This window comes from Siphateles boraxobius, unplaced genomic scaffold, assembly GCF_051911475.1.
Source record: "Siphateles boraxobius isolate OS27281-9 unplaced genomic scaffold, OSU_SipBor_1 8, whole genome shotgun sequence".
In the NCBI taxonomy this organism is placed as follows: domain Eukaryota; kingdom Metazoa; phylum Chordata; class Actinopteri; order Cypriniformes; family Leuciscidae; genus Siphateles; species Siphateles boraxobius.
The window spans coordinates 38,799,952-38,822,048 of record NW_027509208.1 but is presented as its reverse complement, the minus strand read 5'-3'; the positions used below and the strand labels follow the sequence as shown (position 1 = coordinate 38,822,048).

The window sequence follows — 22,097 nt, the reverse complement described above, 5'->3', positions numbered from 1 at the left end:
TTTCTCTCACGGTGCCCTGAGAGGTCCCTTCTGCCAACCCCGCCTTCGTGTCGGGGCGCAGACGGGCCCAGCGAGCGCTTTCCCGAGGGACGCTCGCCCCCTCTGAGGAGGGGTTTAGAGCAGTCAGACCAGTTGTCCCCTGCTGGTGAGCGTTACAGGGCGCTGTGTCTGTTGCTCAAAATATTCCAGAGGCCAGCCTCGAGAGGCTGGTACCCTTAGTAGATTTTCTGGCAGAGTGGAAAAGTCTTCCAAAAATATCTCAGTGAGTTCTGCATTCGATAGAAAGGGGTTATGCCATTCAGTTCAGATCTCCTCCTCGATTCAACGGGGTCCTGCCCACCGTGGTGGGCCCCGAGCAGGCTCTGGTAATGGAACAAGAGGTGAAAACGCTCCTTCAAAAGGAGGCTATAGAACGGGTTCCTCCTCCCAGCGAGGAGTCAGGTTATTACAGCCGATATTTCATCGTTCCAAAGAAGGATGGGGGGTTGCGTCCAATTTTAGATCTGCGCCTATTAAATCGTGCTGTAGCCAAGCTCAAATTCAAGATGCTTACGCTAAAGCAAATCATGTCACAAATCAGGTCCGAGGACTGGTTTGTCACGATAGATCTGAAGGACGCATACTTCCACATCTCCATCTTTCCGCAACACAGGAAGTTCCTGAGGTTCGCTTTCGGGGGCGAAGCGTACCAATATCGTGTTCTTCCGTTTGGCCTAGCGCTCAATCGCAGCAGCAAGCGGCTCGGCATCGAGATGTCGTCCTCGCACACATATCTCCATCACAGATAACATCTTTTCTGGTGGTACTATGGGATTCTGTGGCAATGCGGGCTCCCCTGTCGCCTGCCCGCATCGCTTCGATTCTCTCAGCTGTAAAAAGAGTAAAGCTAGGCCAGTTGCTCACTTTAAAGCAGTTCCAGAGACTGCTGGGTCTGATGGCAGCAGCGTCCAGGGTTATACCCTGCGGCCTGCTGAACATGAGACCATTACAGTGGTGGCTCAGGACCAAGGGGTTCTCCCCGAGGGGAAACCCCCTCCGCGTGATCAAAGTTACACGGAGTTGTCTCCGTGCTCTGGTCATGTGGAGGGATCCTTGGTTTCTGTCCCAGGGACCTGTGTTGGGTGACTGATGCTTCCCTCACAGGCTGGGGGGCGATCATGAGTGGTCGCCCAGCCCAGGGTCTGTGGCAGGACCATCATCGATTTTGGCATATAAATCGTCTAGAGATGTTGGCAATGTTTCAGGCTCTGAAGCACTTCCTGCCAGACCTGAGAGGTCATCATGTTCTTGTCCGGTCCAACAACACATCGGTGGTCTCTTACATAAACCATCAGGGGGGTCTGCGCTCTCGCCCGTTATACAATCTGGCTCGCCGGATCCTTCTATGGTCCCAGGGGAAGCTTCTCTCATTGAGGGCGATTTATCTCCCGGGGTCTTTAAATCAGGGAGCGGACATCCTGTCGAGGCAGGGGCCGAGGCCCGGGGAATGGAGACTCCACCCCGAGGTGGTGGAGCTCCTTTGGATGCAGTATGGTCGTGCCGAGGTAGACCTTTTTGCGTCCAGGGAGGCATCACACTGTCCACTGTGGTTTTCTCTCAGTCATCCAGCCCCGCTGGGGTTGGACGCTATGGTGCAGGCGTGGCCGAGATCACGCCTGTACGCCTTTCCCCCGATTGCTCTGCTCCCAGGAGTTCTGGAGAGGGTTCGCCGGGACGGGGCAGTCTATTATTGGTAGCCCCGTTTTGGCCGGCCCGAGTATGGTTCACGGACCTAGTGTCTCTTCTAGACGGCTCTCCTCTGGAGATTCCGATCAGGAGGGACCTTCTCTCTCAGGCGAGCGGGTTGATACTTCACCCCCGCCCAGAGTTGTGGAAGCTATGGGCTTGGCCTCTGAGGGGGCCCAGCTCGTAGGGGCTGGTCTCTCAACAGAGGTTGTTGAGACCATCCTTCATTCCAGAGCTCCTTCCACGAGGAGGTTATATGCCTTGAAGTGGAGGCTCTTCACTTCTTGGTGTGGAGAACACCTGTTGGACCCAGTTAACTGCCCAGTGGGTGCAGTGCTGGAGTTCCTGCAGGAGCGTTTCTCCTCAGGGCTATCCCCCTCCACACTAAAGGTGTATGTGGCGGCACTGGCTGCTTACCATGTCCCTTTCAGTGGAGTCTCTCTGGGGAGACACCCATTTATAACTCGCTTTCTTCGTGGTACTTTGAGGCTGAGGCCTGTAGTCCGCACGAGGGTGCCAGCATGGGACTTAGCTATCGCCCTAGAAGGTCTTTCCCTAGCTCCCTTTGATCCTATTGAAGAAGTTGCTGATAAGTTTATTACTTTGAAGACTATTTTTCTCCTTGCCATTTCTTCTCTTAAGAGAATCGGAGATGTTCAGGCTCTCTCGGTTGCTCCTTAGTGTTTGGAGTTTTCACCTGGGATGGTGAAGGCTTTTCTCCACCCCAGGCCAGGTTATGTCCCTAAGGTTCCTACCAATGTGGCCAGACCTATAGTTCTGCAGGCCTTCTGTCCTCCTCCTTTTACATCATCTGATCAGGAAAAACTTAATCTGCTCTGCCCTGTTCGGGCTTTAGATGCTTATGTCCACAGAGCTGCCCTGTGGAGAAAATCAGAACAGCTGTTCGTTTGTTTTGGACCACCTAAGAAGGGGTCCCCAGTGTCTAAGCAGAGGATGAGCAAGTGGGTGGTTGAGGCCATCTCACTTGCCTATGAGTCGGTTGGTCAGCCTTCACCTTTGGCTGTCCGAGCTCACTCTACCAGGAGTATGGCGGCTTCCAAGCCTTAATGTCAGGAGTCTCCCTCCAGGACGTTTGTGATGCGGCAGGCTGGTCCTCACCGCATACTTTCGTCAGGTTTTATGACCTAGACCTCAGCTCCACCCCTGGGGCGCAGGTGCTTTCGGCTGAATTTAATCTTTGTTTCACACAGTCGGTCACTTGCTCTTATGGCGACGTGGGTATTAGCGTTCCCGCAGCATTTCACGCAGCTCGACGTTCCTGAAAGGGAACGTCCCGGGTTACGTATGTAACCCTAGTTCCCTGAAGGAACGAGACGCTGCGTGTCGTTGCCATACTCCCGGCATTCCCTTGATCGACTTGCTTCAGACTTTTTCCAGAAGCTGTCGCCATTGTGTTCAGGGGTGTGCTTTATAGTTTCCTTATCGATGACGTCACTCGTGACGTTCCGTCTCGCCATTGGGCTGATACCATACGTGCTTCATGACACACAACGCTAGAGGCGTTACCGCAGCGTTTCACGCAGCGTCTCGTTCCTTCAGGGAACTAGGGTTACATACGTAACCCGGGACGTTTTGCTGGCCCCTTATATATTTTTACTGGCCCTAGAAGGAAAAGCACTTTTCCATTAAACTATTTATTGTATACATTAGGATTAATTTTTCTTGTCCCCTCACATTGACAGTAAACTAAGTATTACATTACATGAGTGATGAGTTACTATTTTCACTTCAAAATGGCGAAATTAGACAAAAGTATATTTGTTTGGCTGATTATTTTTTTTCATTCTTTTAACATTTATGACCTAAAAAACTGTCAATGAAGAAAAAATGAAGAACGCGCTGAATCTGATTATAACAAGACTGAAGCGAACACGAATTTGTGTAGCTTACACTTAATCACACATTTTTAGGGGGGCTAGGCAGAAGTTTAGGGGGGAATTTGATTACACTTTAGATAGCCCGTCCGCAGGCCGGTTACGCATTTTGCATTTTGGTCGGCTTTTGTTGGAAATTTCCGGCAAACGAAACAGTACATGCCCTCATCACCTTTCTCCACCCAGGTGTACTGTGTTTTCCATGACACTAGGAATTAGGACTGGGCATGGTCTGGAAAAATAATAAATGGCGATATACGATATATATCTCGGTACTTTCTACGTTTTTCTATTTGGATAAAGAAAATCTATATTTATAAAAAAAAAAAAAATGGTCACATCCTGCTCAATGATATCCAAACAATATTGATATTGAAGGATATGGAAACAAATATAGGGAATGTAATGTAAGCTATGCAATATGTTATGTGCAAAAAGGTGGTTAAAATCATATTACATTCTAACATTGTAACATTAATCTAAAAACAAAAATAATGCTTTTGTTTTTAAAATAACTAAAGGCTGAACTAAAAATGAAAATAAAAACAAAAGCACAAACTAATTATATTAGCCTGCATTTGATTACCCCATTATAATGCTCACTTTCATAAAAACATACTTATAGGTTTAAAATTCCACAAATGGCACATTATTGTCTGCATATTGCATATTGCAAGCTGCTTTAAACTTGTTAACTATATCTTACCAGTTATTTTGAAGCGCTTAATATAAGCTTGTGTCATGTTTAGGACAAATTGTGTCACACTGCGTAGCCTACTCCGCTATTTTTCAGATGTGCTCGTATCAAACTGTATCGATATAAACGGTATTGCCTCATTCCCTATCGTTTAAAAAAAAATCTATATACTGTAGCCTACAAACTCGATTTACCGCCCAGCCCTACTAGGAATGTCCTCTTTCTCGTATCAGCCTCGTAGTTCTTTGACATTTTAACACGTTATAAATAACCTGAAGTAGCATTGACACTCTTCGCGCCACTGTATATGACGTTCGCGTTTTGTTTTGCTGATGGCCAGTCACTGGCCTATCAACTAGCCCGACATACTCTTTTACTGGCCCCGGGCCATCGGGCCATTGCTTATTTCGAGCCCTGAGAAGAGGCATATTTCGAAAACAATCTTACCGCCTTCAAACTTTTAAACGTTAGGGTGTGCAGTGGCATTTCATAGTGACCACATCTAGTGCATGAGTCATTTTGAGTAATCTTATGATATTTTTTATGTCCTTTTTGGAGCTTGAAAGTTGCTGTCACTATGAATTGCCATTGTATTCAAATTTTGTATTGTGTGGACTGCTTCTATGGTGTGTTTTTAGATCCAACCAGTATCTGTCCCCATTCACTTTCATTTAATCTTTTAAACTCCTTTTGTCTATCACGGAAAAAAGCAAGTCATGGGTTTGCAATGATATGACTGTGAATAAGTGGTGACATAATTTCCATTTCGTGGCAGAACTATTCCTTTAACGGAAAGGATACTGTAGTTAGGAGACGACCAGAGACACACATCATGTATTTGACTGTAAAAATGACTACATTTTATCTCAATTATTCAGATGATGATTTGATGAGCTAATTTCAACAGTTTAAACCCATTTTACTCATCGCATCAGTTCAGTGATGTCAGGGACAGTCCCCAGTGGCAGTTTTTTCACGTCAGTTTGGGTGACAAAGTCATCTGAAGTCATTCAATAGCTTAATGTGAGGGACAGAAGTCTATTTACATCATTAAAGTGTACGGAAACTCGTTTTCCCTCCTCTGTGGCTGTCAGTCATTCTCCATTCATATTCAAACAGCGCGCGCGCCTCTTGGATGCACGGTAAAACTCTCTCCAATATGATATATTCACATTATAATGCATGATCTGTAGATAAAAGGCTGTAGATTTGCATAAAATTACTTTATTTTGTTGGAGTTTGTTGCTGTTTTGAAACGACTCACTACCGTGTGCTTGCTAGATCACACACATCACATTCACAAGGACTATGAATCGGCATCAAACGCACAATAACTGGAATTTAAAACTGTGAAACAAAGGAACAAATCGCACTAGGATTTGTGCGCTCGACATTTCTTCGCTTTGTGACGTGAACTTTTAAATGCGCACTTATGTAGCGCAGCGCTGCACACTGTGACTCTTTGAGCACATCATTCTGCACCCGCGAATCCCGCGATGCGCATACGCGCTGTGTGCGCTCTGTTTTTCATGTTATCATGGGTTTGCGCACTGAAATATTAATGAAGCCAATATATTTTGTTATACCTAGCCTGCTCAATACATTTAAAATAAGCATAATTTAATTGTATATTATTTCTTTGTAGTGTAGGCTATATATGCACTTCTGAATTCTTGACATTAATATATAAATATAAAATTGTGAAATGTATGATTGCCTGATTGAATTTTATAAGAGAACTAATAGTAATTTGTTTTTATTAACATATTTAGATTTTATAAAATTACTGTGCAGATTTTTTCAAGAATTACTTATTGCTGCTGATTTATACACTCATTAAGTTTATTAAAAATTCATAATACATTTATGTAATATTTAAAGGTGTTAACTTTAATCTTATATTGCAAAATAATAACTTAAAAAGGATTAAATTCATTATGTAAGTATCTGGAAATTTGCCGCGGGCGAGGGCCCATATATAGCCTACATCATATCTATATAATCTATATCGTTATATATAATATAATATATATTAGTAGGGCCATACTAATATCATTAGGAACATTAAATATAACACAATAAACCAAAGTATATCAGTAGGAGTTTCCTTAAGTCTTTCTGATAGTTTTCTACAGGCCGGTTTACTACAACAGTAGAATAAAATTCTGAAATTATGGTTTATAGTTTTGGTGTGCCACCCCAAGATTTTAAGTTGCCCCATCTGGCCACCCCTATGAAAAATTTCTGGAGGCGCCACTGACAGTCCCTATCATTCATCCACCATGTGTACCTGTGAACCTGCAACCCGCGCAGCGCTGAGAGCATAGAGATTTACTCGCTCTCGCTGACAGAAACAGGAAACTGTGGCTGCAGCAGATGTGGTCACATGACCAGGTGGAAGTCTGAGAGAGAGTGTGTGAAAGACGATGGTAAGTTTGTATCGATGTCTTGCTAATTGTTTTAAATCAACATTATGATGATCATAATCACATCTACTTCCTTTACATTAATGTCTGTCATCGTTTAATGACCATCATGTTGTGTTGGAAAAGTCAATGGGGTCCAACACAACATTCATTGTATTGACAAAAACTTTCTTCAAAATATCTTCTTTAGTGTTTCATGGAAGAAAGAAAGTCATGCAAGTTTTTTTTTTGGTGAACTGTTCCTTTTAGAGTGTTGATCTGAAGGCGCATGCTTAAAGTCAATTTAAGTTCGCAGCCATTTTTACTTCCGCAAATGATGCATTTTCGAGTCTAGCAGGATGTAGAAAAAAAGTAGAATGGGACTTGCTGTTATTTTTTTTAGGGAATTGAATGGAATTGAACCAGAACAGAGCCAGCTGAAATAAAATAAGTATTGCATTATTTTTCACATTATTTATGTATTTGCTCTGAAATGGAGCTTTTAAAGGGGTGAATTTTTCAGGCAGAAGCATCATTGTAATCAAACAGCCAGTGTTAAAAATCAGATTGTTAGTAAAATACACCACAAATCGAGTTCAAAAAATTAAGCCATGCTTTCTTGTTTTTACTAAATGATCTCTCTCTCTTTCTATGTGAATATATAGTAAAGTGTAATTTATTCCTGTGATTAATGCTGAATTTTCAGCATCATTACTCCAGTCTTCAGTGTCACATGATCCTTCCGAAATCATTCTAATGTGATGATTTGATGCTCAAGAAACATTTCTCATTATAATAAATTTTGAAAACAGTTATTTACATTTTTATTTCAGGATTCTTTGATGAATAGAAAGTTCAAAAGAACAGCATTTCTCTGAAATAGAATCTTTTGTAACATTAAACACTACCGTTCAAACCTTTGGGGTCAGTAAGATTTTTTATTTTATTTTTTGGGGGAAATAAATAAAATAAATCAAAATTGATTTAAAATTGATCAAAAGTGACAGTAAAGACATTTATAATGTCACAAAAGATTCTATTTCAAATAAATGCTGTTGTTTTTAACTTTCTGTTCATCAAAGAATCCTAAAAAAAATGGTACACAACTGTTTTCAACATTGATAATGAGAAATGTTTCTTGAGCATCAAATCATCATATTAGAATGATTTCTGAAGGATCATGTGACACTGAAGACTGGAGTAATGATGCTGAAAATTCACCTTTCATCACAGGAATAAATTACACTTTACTATATATTCACATAGAAAACAGATGTTTTACATTGAAATAATATTTCACAATATTACTGGGTTTGTTTTGTATTTTTAATCATATAAATGCAGCCTTGGTGAGCAGAAGAGACTTCTTTTAAAAACATTAAAAATCTTACCGACCCCAAATGGCAGTGTGTGTATATATATATATATATATTTAATTGTCTACACATGAATTTCGTAATAAAAAAAAACCTATTTGACATTCATGATATATTCATGGCATTATATCAAATATTGAATATTCGTTTTTTCTTTAATTTATTGGCATTTAACAGATTTGTTGTTTTTTCAGTTTTGTTGTTTTTAACGTTATTGTTTTTTTAGTTGCCCATTTATCGATAATTGGTCATAACATGAAAGTAATTATCAGCTTAACCATATTGACCAGAATTTTTATATCTGTGCATCCCTAAAAACATGTTTTTGTTCTTGTTCTTGTTGTTTTGTTTTTTTTGTGCGTTGGCGCATATAGTGAAAGATAAGCATCATCAAGTATGCAGTATGTCAGCTCCTTCAATACGCTTATTTCACGCAGCCGTTATTTTGAAATGGAAAGCGAGGCTCCGGTGGGAAGAAAACCGGAAGTGTCGCCTTTAATCATAGGAGAGTCGCGAATGCGATGGCGTATTGTTGTGTTTAATGTAGAAAGTAGTTATTCTAAAAATGTACATAGATTTCTTTCATACTTTAGACTATATACAGTGAAATTCATTTATAAATTTTTTTTTTCTTTCAGAAAGATATTAACATCCAATAGTGTAAATCGCGGCAGCAGCTTCAGGTTGGTAGTCCAAGGCATTGTTGTTTATCTTTACTTCCGGGGTTCTTCCCACCGGAGCCTCGCTTTCCATTTCAAAATAACGGCTGCGTGAAATAAGCGTATAGTGTTTAAAAGTCCAGAGTGAGCCGGAATCTAGACAAAACAAGAAGTTTATTTGTTTCAGATGTTTTGGCCACTAAATATTTTTCATACTTCCAAAATGTGTTACTTTTAAATGTGAGAAATTCTCACAGGTGATATTTACGTGTTAGTGGTTTTCATCTTTTACATCTTTTAAATCAATGCTTTTGAATGAATGCAGTTTGTTTCGACACATTTTGGATGCATGAGATTGAGCTTGTGTGGCTAGACGCATATGCATTCAAATACTTCAGAGTATATTTCTTGGTTTAAAGAGAATGTGTGAAGAAAGTGTTTGTGTGTGTGTGTGTGTTTTTGAAACACCTGCAGGCCCTTTGAGGTTTATAGAGTTTCTCACCTGTTGATTAAAGACATCAGCAGCTGTCAAAGAGTGTCGCCAATCACTCTAGTTAAACCACTAATGTGTGTGTGTGACTGCACTGATTCAGGTGTGTACACGAGTGTGTTCGGCATCTATTAACTCACAGACAGCAGTAAAACTCACACCAGCCCTCGTCATACTGAGCCAAAGAGACTTGTATTGTTCATCATAAAGTTAGCAGGCGCTGTAGCCGCCAAACATTTGATTGATATCCTGTTTGTTTTTAACATTGATGGAAGATAATGTCAATGTGAAATCAAATATTTTCTTAATGCATATTATTTTGAAGGAATTATCTTTGACTTCATAGTCATTTATCAAAATATGTTAATTTACTCCAACTCTGAAACGATCTTAAGCTGATGTCACCTAGCCATTCTTGGAAACTTTAAGTCAAGTTAGGTTTTAAGTGATGCAGCCTTTTGAAAATTTTGCTTATAGTAAATGCTGTAAATTTAATGTCAGTTAAAATGAATGGTGGTGGAGATTACAGAAATGATAGTCAAATAAATTCCTGATGGATAAAATAATGTGTTGTCTCAATGAAAGTCCAGTTTCACTTAGACATCGCACAGAAATTACAAGTGCACGTGTTATGCTATTTTAAAGGTTTCTGGTTTAGTTTCGGAGGTCTCCTGAAATAGTTTTACATGCATCCTAGGTAAAAAAAAACACTTTCATTTACTCATAAAATACATTGCACATCACCTCATTTCTCAAAGAGTCTGAAACCGGTTCGTTCAAAGATTTATGGTGTGATTCATTTGCCTACTTATACTACGCCCTAAAATGATGTACTGTTTTTGTGAAGAACAGAACAGTTTCTGAGAGAAATGTAGTGGCATATTGATCTGCCAGCCGTGGGTCTTTCATGCAGAGACTCTCCTCATGTGTTTGCATAATGATGCATTTAAAAATTAATGACCAGACATATCATTACAAAAGTTCACAATGCTGTTGCAGATTAAATATAATGTTAATAACACTCAATAAATGCCTTTTCGTCAGGTTAGATACTGATTATTAATCACTCAACCCCCTTTATCTAAACCTGTCTACTTAATCGCCGGACTCGTACATCCGCCATGTTTGTAGTCCAGCGTGCAATGGGTTATGGGCGATATTAGCCCTTTGAGTGTCTACGGATCTAACCGGAAAAAGTTGACCCTCAGAGTATATTTTGAATAGTCATTTCAACATACTATTTCAGCTCTGTATCTTCCTCAGCACTTTACACACAGTGATACGAATAATGCCGTCGGTTTTTCCGTATCAACTCCAGAGCTAGTCTTCATCCTTTTGAATTGCACTGCTGAAAACATTTCGACACGCGTTTGGGGGCGTGGCTTAGCCATAGGTCAATTACAGTGTTTGAGGGTCAAAGTAGACGTTGTTCTCGGACAGCCAATGAAGACCATAGGCTGGCATTATGCAAATTTCTTACGTAGGCATGTAACAGGAAGTGAGACTGGAATTACTGAGGACTCGTTTCAGGCAATTCAGAATCAATTCTTTCTTTTAGGAGACAATAACTTGTGCACTTCGAAACTTTGCAGACCTTTTACATTTACAAACAGCTAGCTATATTACACACTGCATGAAAGGTAATATTCAAAAAAGCATAATGTTTTTATAAAGAGTTAGAGGTTTATAAAGCATTTGCAATACATATTTAATATGCAATACTCTGTAAGCTGTGATCTTAAGCTGATCCATGACTCCATTAGCACTAATGTGCTAGCTGCTGTGTCACTGCGCCTCAGTGTGTTTTATGCCGTCTGTCTATGCAGATTTACATTATCTAAAGCAAGAAGGGAGAAATATCACGAGCAATTTATATCACACACACGCCAACAGTACTCAAAGTACCATGTTTCATGACTAATCTAAAAATGTATAGAAGCTATAACAGATGTAAAAATTGCAGAAAAAGTTCATTTTCAGTAAGTTCATTTATAGAAGGGGTGACAAGACTCTCTTTTTTTTTCATCCAAACCCCTTAGACATAAAATATTTACTTGACGCCCCCTTGAGATCTTAATAATAATAATAATTTTTATTATTATTATTGAATAAATAAGTAAATTAGTTTTAATGCTAATTATAAGGAATGAAAACAGAAATGTATTACTGTTGTAAGTTACAATAGTTCTGCAAAAAACCCTGAATAATTTAATTAAATTAAATGTAATAATAATAGGCTAAATAAATAAATAAATATTAGTTTTAATGCTAATTATAAGACATGAAAACCGTTGTTTTCAATAGATATATTACCGTTGTGAATAACAATTGTTCTGTGAAGCATCTCGCTTTATAGGAAAGACGGTTTAGCCAAGTATTATTTATCCTACTAGATATCACCTGATTATAAAAATGAGGGACAGTCCCATCTACATGTGCACCCACATAATTATGACACATGCATCTCATCAGGTACTGACATTTTAGTTTGCGCATCGAGTCATTTGAGTGATTTGCTCCCTTATTTCTCTCTCCTGATAGGTGCTTAGTTGTGGGCGTGTAACAGAGGGTGTGGCCTGTATAAAGCAGGCGGGGTGTAACGGTGAAGCAGACAGTCGGGTTTCTGTGAAAAACCTGGAGCGGGACGACTCCTCCCCTGACTCCACCAACAGGAACAACACAGACACGCCCCCTGGAGCAGACGAAGACTCCGCCCCTTCCACTCCACGGAAGAAACGAGGGCGACGGAAACTTGAGCGCCCGGAGCGACGTGAGTCACTCGTCTCTTGTTCAGTCGGTCTGATCGATTTCAAATGTCCTTTCCTTCCGAAATGTGTCAGAAAATACACTTTATAATGCGATGAAAGCGATATTGGGATGTAACTTATTCTGACGGTTGCTATATCGCCCCCTTGAGTTTGTCAACATTAATGCAGGACCGCATCAGTGCGTCAGCCAAGCATATGTGCCTGTTTCTGCCATTTCTGGGGTCTGCGTTTTTTTCTTTCAGTTTTGTTTTCCTTTAAATGACCTCAGCATTTGTCTTTCAGACGCGGGGGAGGACGACACCAGCAGCGACACCAGCAGAGCAGAGGTGAGGAAAGTCAATATCCAATAAAACATAGTCAAACAATTTGAGAATCACATTTTCTCATTTAATGACTAATGTTTCATATGACTAAGGCTGCACAATGTGGGGAAAAAATCGAATTGCGATTTATCTTATAAAAATTAATTTTGGTTTAAAATGCTTTTTTTTTTTTAATAGCTCCAGGTATTTAATCGCTCTGCTTGTCTACAGGGTTGCATAATTTGGCTTAAGATTTGAGATTTATATACCAATATGACTATATAATAATAATAATAAACAAAATTTTTAACTAAATAAAGAGTTGTTATTATACTGTTATATTTCATTGTAAAATAAAAATATTTAAGTATTTAGGCAGAAAATTAATACAATTATCTAGTTCAAATTCATTTGATAATCACTGCGATTTCATTTTTATTTCGATTAATTGTGCGGCCCCGGGACTACATAGAATCTATGAGATTTGCTTGGAAAACTGGTTAAACTTAAACTAACTGGTTATCTGGACCCAGTCGGGTGGTTCAGACAGGTCTAGTTAATACATCACAGATTGATTGATTGATTAATCTACTCTTGCCCGACATAGATCACAGGAATAGACGGCATGTTCACCAAGAGCATGTGAATGGGCCGATGGAACGATCCAGGCTGTTTATGTGAGAGACATTAATGTGTTAAGCTGTAATTTGGCCCGAATAACGGCTGTAAAGTGGTAACACGCCACTGAAATGTGTTTACAGGCTGTTGAACATACGTTACGGGTGTTTTATAAGGGCTGTGTACATACAGCAATTCACAAATGTACACAGAGGAAAAAAAGATGCTTACACAATGCAAATCAAGGCTTTGCGAAAGTCACTTTCTTGTGCATCATTTGACTTTTATGAGCATGTCAGTGCCCTATAACCTACAGGACGTCACCAAAAACATCTAACACTCATGAAAGCTGGAGCTATTTGAGCCTGTCATTCACAAAAATTCACAATGTGTGTATTCCCGGAAAACTAGGTTTAAGAGAGTTGTGTTTGTCTTGGGTTAATATTCAGTAATATTATTGATTTTTCTGCACTGACACTATCGGATGAGAACGAAACTTAAACTGATTTGAGCTGCATGATGACACTATTGACTTAAATAGAGTTGCTTTATACCTGAATCGAATTTGTTTCATAATTGATGAAATTTGCATTGAACTTTTTTTATAATTTTGATGAACTATGGTTATTGAACTGAACTGAATCAACGCTGAACAGACTTGAGCTGAATAACGACGCTATTGTCCTTTTTAGAGCTGCTTTACAGCAGAATTTGATTAAGTTTGCATCACTGATTCTGTTATTTTCCTGTTTATTGCTTTGAAACAATCTGTATTGTGTAAAGTGCTATATAAATAAGGGTGACTTGACTTGTAGAGCGAAGGGGGCCGTGTGAGGGGCCGGCGGGGCGGGGACATCAGTCTGAGGAGACGACCTGTACAAAGAGAGACCTTCCAGGCCGGAGATCCCTTTCACATCAGCCGCAGGGAGAAAGAGGAGATGCTCGCTATCTTGAGGAAAGAGAAGGTGAGAGATAGAATGGCTCCATCCGAAATAGCAAACTTCCTTACCATATAGTGGGCAATAAACAGTATGTGACAAAAGAAGTATGTCCGAATTCACAATACTCATAAAAGAGTTGGCAAAAAGTACCCCGATGACCTACTACTTCTGGCGAGATTCGACGCTGGTAGGTCACATGATAAGGAAAACATGGCAAATGTGGTACGTCCGGATTACATTCATACTATGTAGAACGTGCTGTATTAGTTATTACTTAGTCAAAATAAGTACTTACTCAAGAGAGTATGCAATTTCGGACGCAACCAATCAGACTGATTTTAAAGAAGACGTGTCAATACAGTTATCAACATCATTCATGGTGTAAAAGTCATTTACTCATAAATAAGATTGACTCGTATATTGCCTATACCGTTAAACTGCACCTTACTCAAGTACTGGAAATGATTTTATCGTGGTAGGGAGTAATGTATGATTAGTGAGACATTTATGAGTAATGTCAGAATGAAATGGAATTTATTTTTTTCCAAATTCCTATTTTCTAATTGTATGTTACAGATCTTACTGTGGGCGTTTCATCTGTGAATACGTCTCTTTCTTTTTTTTTGACCTTGTAATTTTTAATCAAAATATCATAACTCGATCTTCCAGTTAAATGACAGACGTCACTCTTGTGACATATGCAGGACTTCTCTAATCATTTAGTCCGCATAAACCCGCTCCTTTCTTACCATCCACTGCATTTTCTTTCTTTTTCGATAATCTGTTTCACTTGAGTGAACGTCACAATGCGGAAGAAAGGATCTGTTACTACTTACATTATATTGTCGCTTTAATGTAGTGTGTAATGTACGTTTTTTTGCCCACGGTTTGGGACACAAGCAACAAGTCAAAAATGGACATTATTCCACAAACGCTGTCGAACTTAAAGGGATAGTTAGTTCACTCTAAAATTAAAATTAAGTCATCATTTCCCTTCAGTCATGCCCTTTCTATTATAGACCACGAAAGAAATAAAATGTCCCGCTCGCTCTCGTCCATATAATGTCCATCAAGCTTTTTAGAAAAACACAAAAGTATCACAGAATGGTCCCATGATGCGACACATGCCTTTTATTCCAAGTGTTCTGGGGGTATACGATAGGGTTTGGTGAAAAACAAATAGAAATTTAATGTATTTTTAACAGTTCACTCCGTCTCCTCCACAACAAGCACAAAATGTGAGAAATCAAGATGACAAAAACACGACATGAAATACAACGCCAAGAAATCCCAAAAAACTATCCGTGTTCTTTCTTCACTGAGTCAATTATCAGCGGACCGGAACTTCGTTTGTCTGATCAGTTGACAGATGTGAACGTGAAAACGTCTTCTTGTTCGGACGGACACAACAGGTTGTGTCACAACAGACCTCATGGGTTGTATTTCATGTTCCTAATTCTAATTCTTTTTTTGGTCCATAAAAGAAAGAAGGCCATACGACATCAAAACAACACTAGGGTTGTATAAATGATGACTTATTTTAGGGTGAACTATCCCTTTAACTTGTATTGAACACGGAACATTCCTTTAGAGACAAAGAGGGAAAGTTTTGAATCGCTGCCGCTGAAGGTTGAGATGAGTTGAGTTAAAGATGTATGGAAAACTCACATTCTTATGTCTAACGTGCCGAATGATACAGAATGAGTGTGTTTATGAGGAATGGAAAACAATTTAGTTAATTGTTGAGAGGTACAGATCCGAAACTCTTGAGTTGAATGCATTCTGTTGTGTGTGTGTGTGTGTGTGTGTGTGTGTGTGTGTGTGTGTGTGTGTGTGTGTGTGTGTTTGTCCAGTAAACTGAGTGGAAAGTGAACATCAGTGGAAAGTCAGTTGGGTTGGGTTCGCTAAAACACTGTCTACTTGCCTCACTGTGTGTGTGTGTGTGTGTGTGTGTGTGTGAGCAAGTGTTTGTAGTAGTAGTAGAGTGCTTGGCCACATTGTGAGGCCCTGTTTCCTGTAGAGGTGTAAGTGTAACAGGGCGAACTCAAACCAGCTCTGAAGTGTCTGTGTTAATGATATATATTTTATTCCTGTGCCGTTTTATTTGTTTACCGTTTACTTCTCATTCAAATAAGTCTCAAACATGTAAGTAGTATGTTTTATATCGTTTTTTGCAATCTGACAGGAATGGTTTATATATTTACATATTTATTCGAACATAGTTTATCAGTTTATGAAACCAAATCGGTCATGTTTCAGCTGTGTTTCCTGTCTTGGTGTAGTCTTCACCAACAACAGTTCACTTTGTAGCTTTTTACACTACCGTTCAAAAGTTTGGGGTCAGTAAGATCTTCTTTTTTTAAAGAAATTAATTCTTTTATTCAGCAAGGATGCATTACATTGATCAAAAGTGACAGTAAAGACTTTTTAAAATGCAAAAGTTGCTGCACATTGGTGGTGGTTGAGGAGATTCCCCCTTCCATGTGAAGTGCTTTGAGGACCCAGAAAAACTCTATATAAATGTAACGTATTATAATGTAACAAAAGATTTTTATTTCAAATAAATGCTGTTCTTTTAAACTTTCTATTTATCAATAGTACTGAAAAAAATGCATCACCGTTTCCATTAAAATGTTGAGCAGCACAACTGTTTTCAACATTGATGATGATAATAAGACATGTTATTATAAATCAGCATATTAGAATAATTTCTGGAGGATCATGTGACACTGAAGACTGGCGTAATGAGGCATCACAGGAATAAATTATATTTCAATATATTCAAATTGAAAACAGATATTCTAATTTGTAATAATATTTTTACCATTTATTTTACAGAATTTGTTAGCAAATAAATGCAACCTTTTTCTGTAGTCTTTATCATTCTAGTTCTAGTACCTAGTTTATTTGCTACTAAGTGCCTCAGAGAAATAAACCTGGCAAACTCTGGCAAATCCAGCAACTAATTCTTCCTCGAAAGTGCTCGTTTTATCTTAACTTTGTAAACACGGCTTTGTCTCCTGTCAGACTGATGAAAACCGGTGCACCTTGACTCCTTGCATAAAACCCAGCCAATCAGATTTCTGTGTTCAATATGCATGAAACGGACTCTGGGTGGCCTTTTAGTACGCCGTTAGACTCAAACTAGTCTAACCCACCTATATGACAATTGTTCTGCTCTCTAAGTATTCGTATTCAGGATTTCACTCCACAGAAAGCTCCTCCGATTTACTTTGAATCATAAATGAACACCCTCATAGTGCTCTTAGCTCTGTTTTAACCATGTTATACGTACCTGGTAATGGGTAAAGTTAGTTCAAATGCGCAAAGTAACCCTAGGAACTAGATAAGAAAGATTGTCTGAATGAGTGTTTTGTGTCATGAAGTATTAAAGTGTGTTTATCCGTGTCCTCGGCTCACCCAGCGAGGGCTTTTTCTCTCGACTCCACCCACTACAGTCTCTGGATCTCATCAAACTCTGGCGCAGCTCCAACAAGACCTGATTACAAACATGTGTGTGTTTCAGAGAATCGCACATGGTGTGTGAAGTGGTTTAGTTTATGTAGACACCATAAAGAATAATGTAATTACTTGCAATAGTGTTTTTCATTTGTTTTCTTAAAGAGTTTCGTGTGTGTGTGTGTGTGTGTGTGTGTGTGTGTGTGTGTGTGTGTGTGTGTGTGTGTGTGTGTGTGTGTGTGTGTGTGTGTGTGTGTGTGTGTGTGTGTGTGTGTGTGTGTGTGTGTGTGTGTGTGTGTGTGTGTGTGTGTGTGTGTCATTAACAAGGGTCATAAATCCTGGCTTAATTGAACCTTCCCATCTTTCTCAGTTCCAATGACAGTCGAAACGTAAAAGTCCTTGCAGAAAGGAATCACACATTATCAAATCTAAACCTGCACAAACACCCTCTCTCTTTTCTCTTTTTGTCTGGTCTGCGCTCCGCTCTCGTTCAGGTTTGTGACGGACGCCCTCCTGGCCGATATTTGCAAACCCTCTGTGACCAATCAGCATGGAGTCACGTGACCCACGATTCCCAAACAAAGACATTGTGTGTGTGTCTCCCCCCTTTTCTGTTTTAAAAGTGTCTTTTTGCCTGCGTACACACTACACACTACACACATGAACACACACAGCTACCTACCTGAGAGGGACTCACGAGCAGACACAGCAGCGTGTGTGGGTACGTGTGCACTGTGTGGAAAAGACACATTTACTGATGTGGGTGTGTGTTTAGCAGAGGATGAAGGTAGAAAATGCTGACCTGGCTGTTTGCATGAGTGTGTGTGTGCGCATGTGTGTCGCTTTAAACCAAACACAAGTACTGTAGCTCTGTAGTTTTATAAAGACATGCCATCTTACTGCTTCCTGCAGTGCATACTGTGCACTATTTTCAGCTGTTGTATGCTAAATAGTGACCTCGTGTTTTTTGTGCATGGAACTACATAGTTATTTTGCATTTTTAATGTAATTTTGTTTTTAAAACTCTTGTTTTGATAGTGCGATCAAATAATTCAAATATGTTAAAAATCACAGTTAAGTTTCAGTTCAGTCAAGAAAAGGAATACCAAGTCAAATACATTGCATTGTGGGATATAGTGTAGTATCCATACTTTGCCAAATGTAGCAGGTTATTTGTGTATTCCATGCAACAACAAAAAAGCACACTGCACACTTATGAAATGGTACTAGTAGTATGCTTTTGTGGACATGGAGTAAAAGATTAGCCATTAGAGTGAAATATAGATCTATCTATGCTGGATGTTTTTTTTGTTCCTTGCTTTTGTTTTTTACTCTTCTGTATGTTTGAGTCACAGACTGATGCGTTTTCTTTCTCTTTTTTTTAATTGCATTGATGGTCACTTTGAACTGAAAGGAATTTCACTAAATTCTTACACCATTATGCGACAAAGCAGGGTTCCTCAAACTGCGGTAAATGCAGGGGTTTCGTGAGTTGATGAAAAGCTAATAATTAAATAATAAAAATTAAATATAGCTATAGAAAGATGGATATATATATATATATATATATATAGTATTGAGTGCATAACTGAAGTATTGAGTGTATTGAGTGCATAACTGAACATAATTATTTGCAGGTTGACATTTTTTTTGTATTAAAAACACTTATTTTATTGGTCGGATGAAATATGCAAATTTTTTGAGATAGGAATTTTGGGTTTTCATGAGCTGTATGCCAAAATCATCAGTATTAAAACAATAAAAGACCTGAAATATTTCAGTTGGTGTGCAATGAATCTAAAATATATGAAAGTTTAATTTTTTTCATTACATTATGGAAAATAATGAACTCTATCACAATATGCTAATTTTTTGAGAAGGACCTGTATATATATATATACATAAACTGTATATATAAAATAAAATAAAAACAATCAAAATTTCATTTTCCCCCGCATGTAATGCGACTTTCTGGTTTCAGTGATTAACGGATTTCAGAGAACAATGATGTGTTGTTAAATTATTGAAACAATATTTTACAATCTCGGGGGATTTCAAGTAAATAGGTTTGGCTGACAAAAAAACGTTTAAGAATTAAACACCACTGATGTTTTGTCAGTGACTGGGTGTGTATTTCTGTCACGTTTCACTGGGTAGCCCCGCCCACCACGAGATCTAATTGGTCCAAAATCTGTATATCAGCTGTTTATTGAATATAATTTTTTTTCTGATTGGCTTTGAATTAGTTGTCGCTGGACACGTATTGCATTGCATCTGGTTAGGACACTGTAATATTTGTTCAGTATATTTTAGGCCTGTGCCAATACATCCATAGGTAGGTACTTTGTGATTTAATGGGGCTCGAGCACCGATGGTGTGAGGATCCTATTGGAATTGCTCAGTTTTTTCTTCATTGTTTTGCATTGATCGTTCTAGATATATATTACATATATGACGTGCATTTGTATGGACACTACCGTTCAAAAGTTTGGGGTCAGTAAGAATTTTTTTTTTATGTACTTTTAAAATTCGTCAAGGATGCATTCAATTTATCAAAAGTGACAGTAAAGACGTTTTATGTTACAAAAGATTGCTATTTCAAATAAATGTTTTTCTACTGAACCAGAGGTCTGCGCGGGTCTGTTTTTTCGTCCCGCTCCCGCTAGGTTCTACTCTGTTCCCGTTTAAAATTCACTCTGTGTTCACCCGCTCTCTGCTTAGAATGATTTTCTTCCCTGACCCGACCGAAATCCCACTTATCTCAAATTTAAAAGTAAAAGTAAAGTGAAAGGTGAAGGTTGAGTATGGCAACTAGGGCTGCACGTTATATTGTTTTAGCATCGTTCTCGCGATGTACGCATCCGTGATAGTCACATTGCAGGATGTGGGATGTCAAGTATAAGGGTCGTAGTTGCTCCGTGATCCGTACGAGCCTGCTGTCCCCCGATTCGGAACGGATTAATTGCAAAGTTTAACCATCATAGAGTGAAAGTTTATCATTTGCATGTGTTGTGAGTCGAGTCAGGCATCAAGCGCAAGACAGCATGTGATATACAAATTCAGTTCTGTTTCTCTTTCTTTTGAGCTTAAACGGACTCGTGCATGCAAAATAAGGTCCAAATTCCCATCTCGATGAGAATCCTCATAAACACAGTCGGTTATGTGTTGTAAACCAAGAAAGAAAGCGAATGTGTGTCATTTATATTAGGTCCGTGCATTCATCTTAAAGGGACAGCAGCCTAATAGAAATGCAGCTGTTTGTGTCACCAATGGTGATCTAACAACAAAAAAGAAAGAAAAAAACTACTTGTAGCTTTAACAAAGATAAATTGTATTAATTAATTATATTAGTTGTATTTCATTTATACAGTGAAGATTATACAAGTGTAACCATTACGCCACAACTGCCCCAAAATTAAAATTTTCCCTAGGGCCCTGTGTACACCAAGGGACACAGGCTAGCATATTTTTCCAATTGTTAATAATGGAAGCGCCGCGTTTTTAAAAAGCCAGCAGTGTGACGAGGCACCGAGTGTCTATTACTCGCTAAACACTGATTGTTTTTTTCCAGTTTCCAAGAGTTGATGAATATTCAACTTTGAGTAAAAGGCAGCGCTCGTCAGTGTCACTTTTTACCCAGCCGTCCAATCACAGTGCAGGAGGGGCGGGACAAATACCACACGACCAACCGCCACATTCTGCTTTACAACGGATGACAACAAGAAGTATAATAACTGAACAAAATCATTTAAACGAGCCAGAGCAAATACTTTACATTGTATTGACATTCTATATAGAAACAAAACACAAACAAATCCCTATCTGTGAAATGAGACACTAGTAACTTCTACTTCCACTTCAGCTGGCTGAAAACGCTTTGACGGACACATGGCCTAAAGAAAGAGAGAGTGATTGGGAATAACGAATATAAAATGTTGGCTATACAAGAATTCTATTTTCTAACACTGTCAACACAGTAAAAGATGTAGAAACATAGGCTAAATTAAACACAACATCTATCACTCAAAATTATAAGCCAAAAATAGTTGGCTCACTAGCTATAATCTATAAATCTTTTTTTTAATATGCTGCTCCCATTTAAAAGTGTACCGGTGTTAGGGTTATATTTCACAAAATTACTGTTTTAACTGTATTTTTGATCAAATAAATGCATCTTGGTGAGCAGAAGAAACTTCTTTTCAAAACATTACAAAATATTGCCAATCCCAAACTGTGTTTGATAAAGTGTCTAAATGCTTTACCAACAGGAGTGACGTTTGTATAGAAATGAGCCTGAGAGACTTTAGGGTCACGGTGAGGTTGGGGTCAGAGGTCGTCCACGCCTGGGTCACGATCACAAAGCTCTCAGCCCTTGAAACGTGTCGTAAAGCCAAGGGTCGTCACAGAGTCCGAGGGGTCAGGTCATAATGGGAGACGTTCTCATACTTCTCATGAGAACCTTGCTAAAGATTTCTACTTGTTGGCACAAAGAAAGACTTGCCATTTATAGAGTGCCAGTGAAGTGTTTTTAGGAAGCTTGCGTACTGTGGGCTGCAGCAGGAAATTGGTAATCTGTTAAAACCGCATTTCCCAGGCTGCACTGGGCCGTTTGCCAGGGACTGCTGGGTAACCACCAACACAACCACTATAACGTCATGGAGACACGACTGGAATAGGACAGGCAATCTGCCTCAGATTGTAGCTCTCTTCCAAAACCTGGTGATCTGCCTACTTAGGGAGTATTTTAAGGCATCATAGAATA

The 22,097-nt window shown here is 39.1% G+C and overlaps 1 protein-coding gene across 2 annotated transcripts in view; it reads left to right on the top strand.

Annotated features, from left to right (window-relative positions):
- dnmt3aa (DNA (cytosine-5-)-methyltransferase 3 alpha a) overlaps nucleotides 1-22,097 on the top strand; it is a 62,696-nt gene that overhangs the window by 14,364 nt on the left and 26,235 nt on the right. For both annotated transcript variants that reach the window (XM_077220648.1, XM_077220647.1), the window contains exons 4-6: nucleotides 11,789-12,017; nucleotides 12,298-12,341; nucleotides 13,751-13,900. In XM_077220648.1, coding sequence (XP_077076763.1) covers nucleotides 11,789-12,017; nucleotides 12,298-12,341; nucleotides 13,751-13,900 — 423 coding nt within the window. The remainder of the gene's footprint in view (nucleotides 1-11,788; nucleotides 12,018-12,297; nucleotides 12,342-13,750; nucleotides 13,901-22,097) is intronic.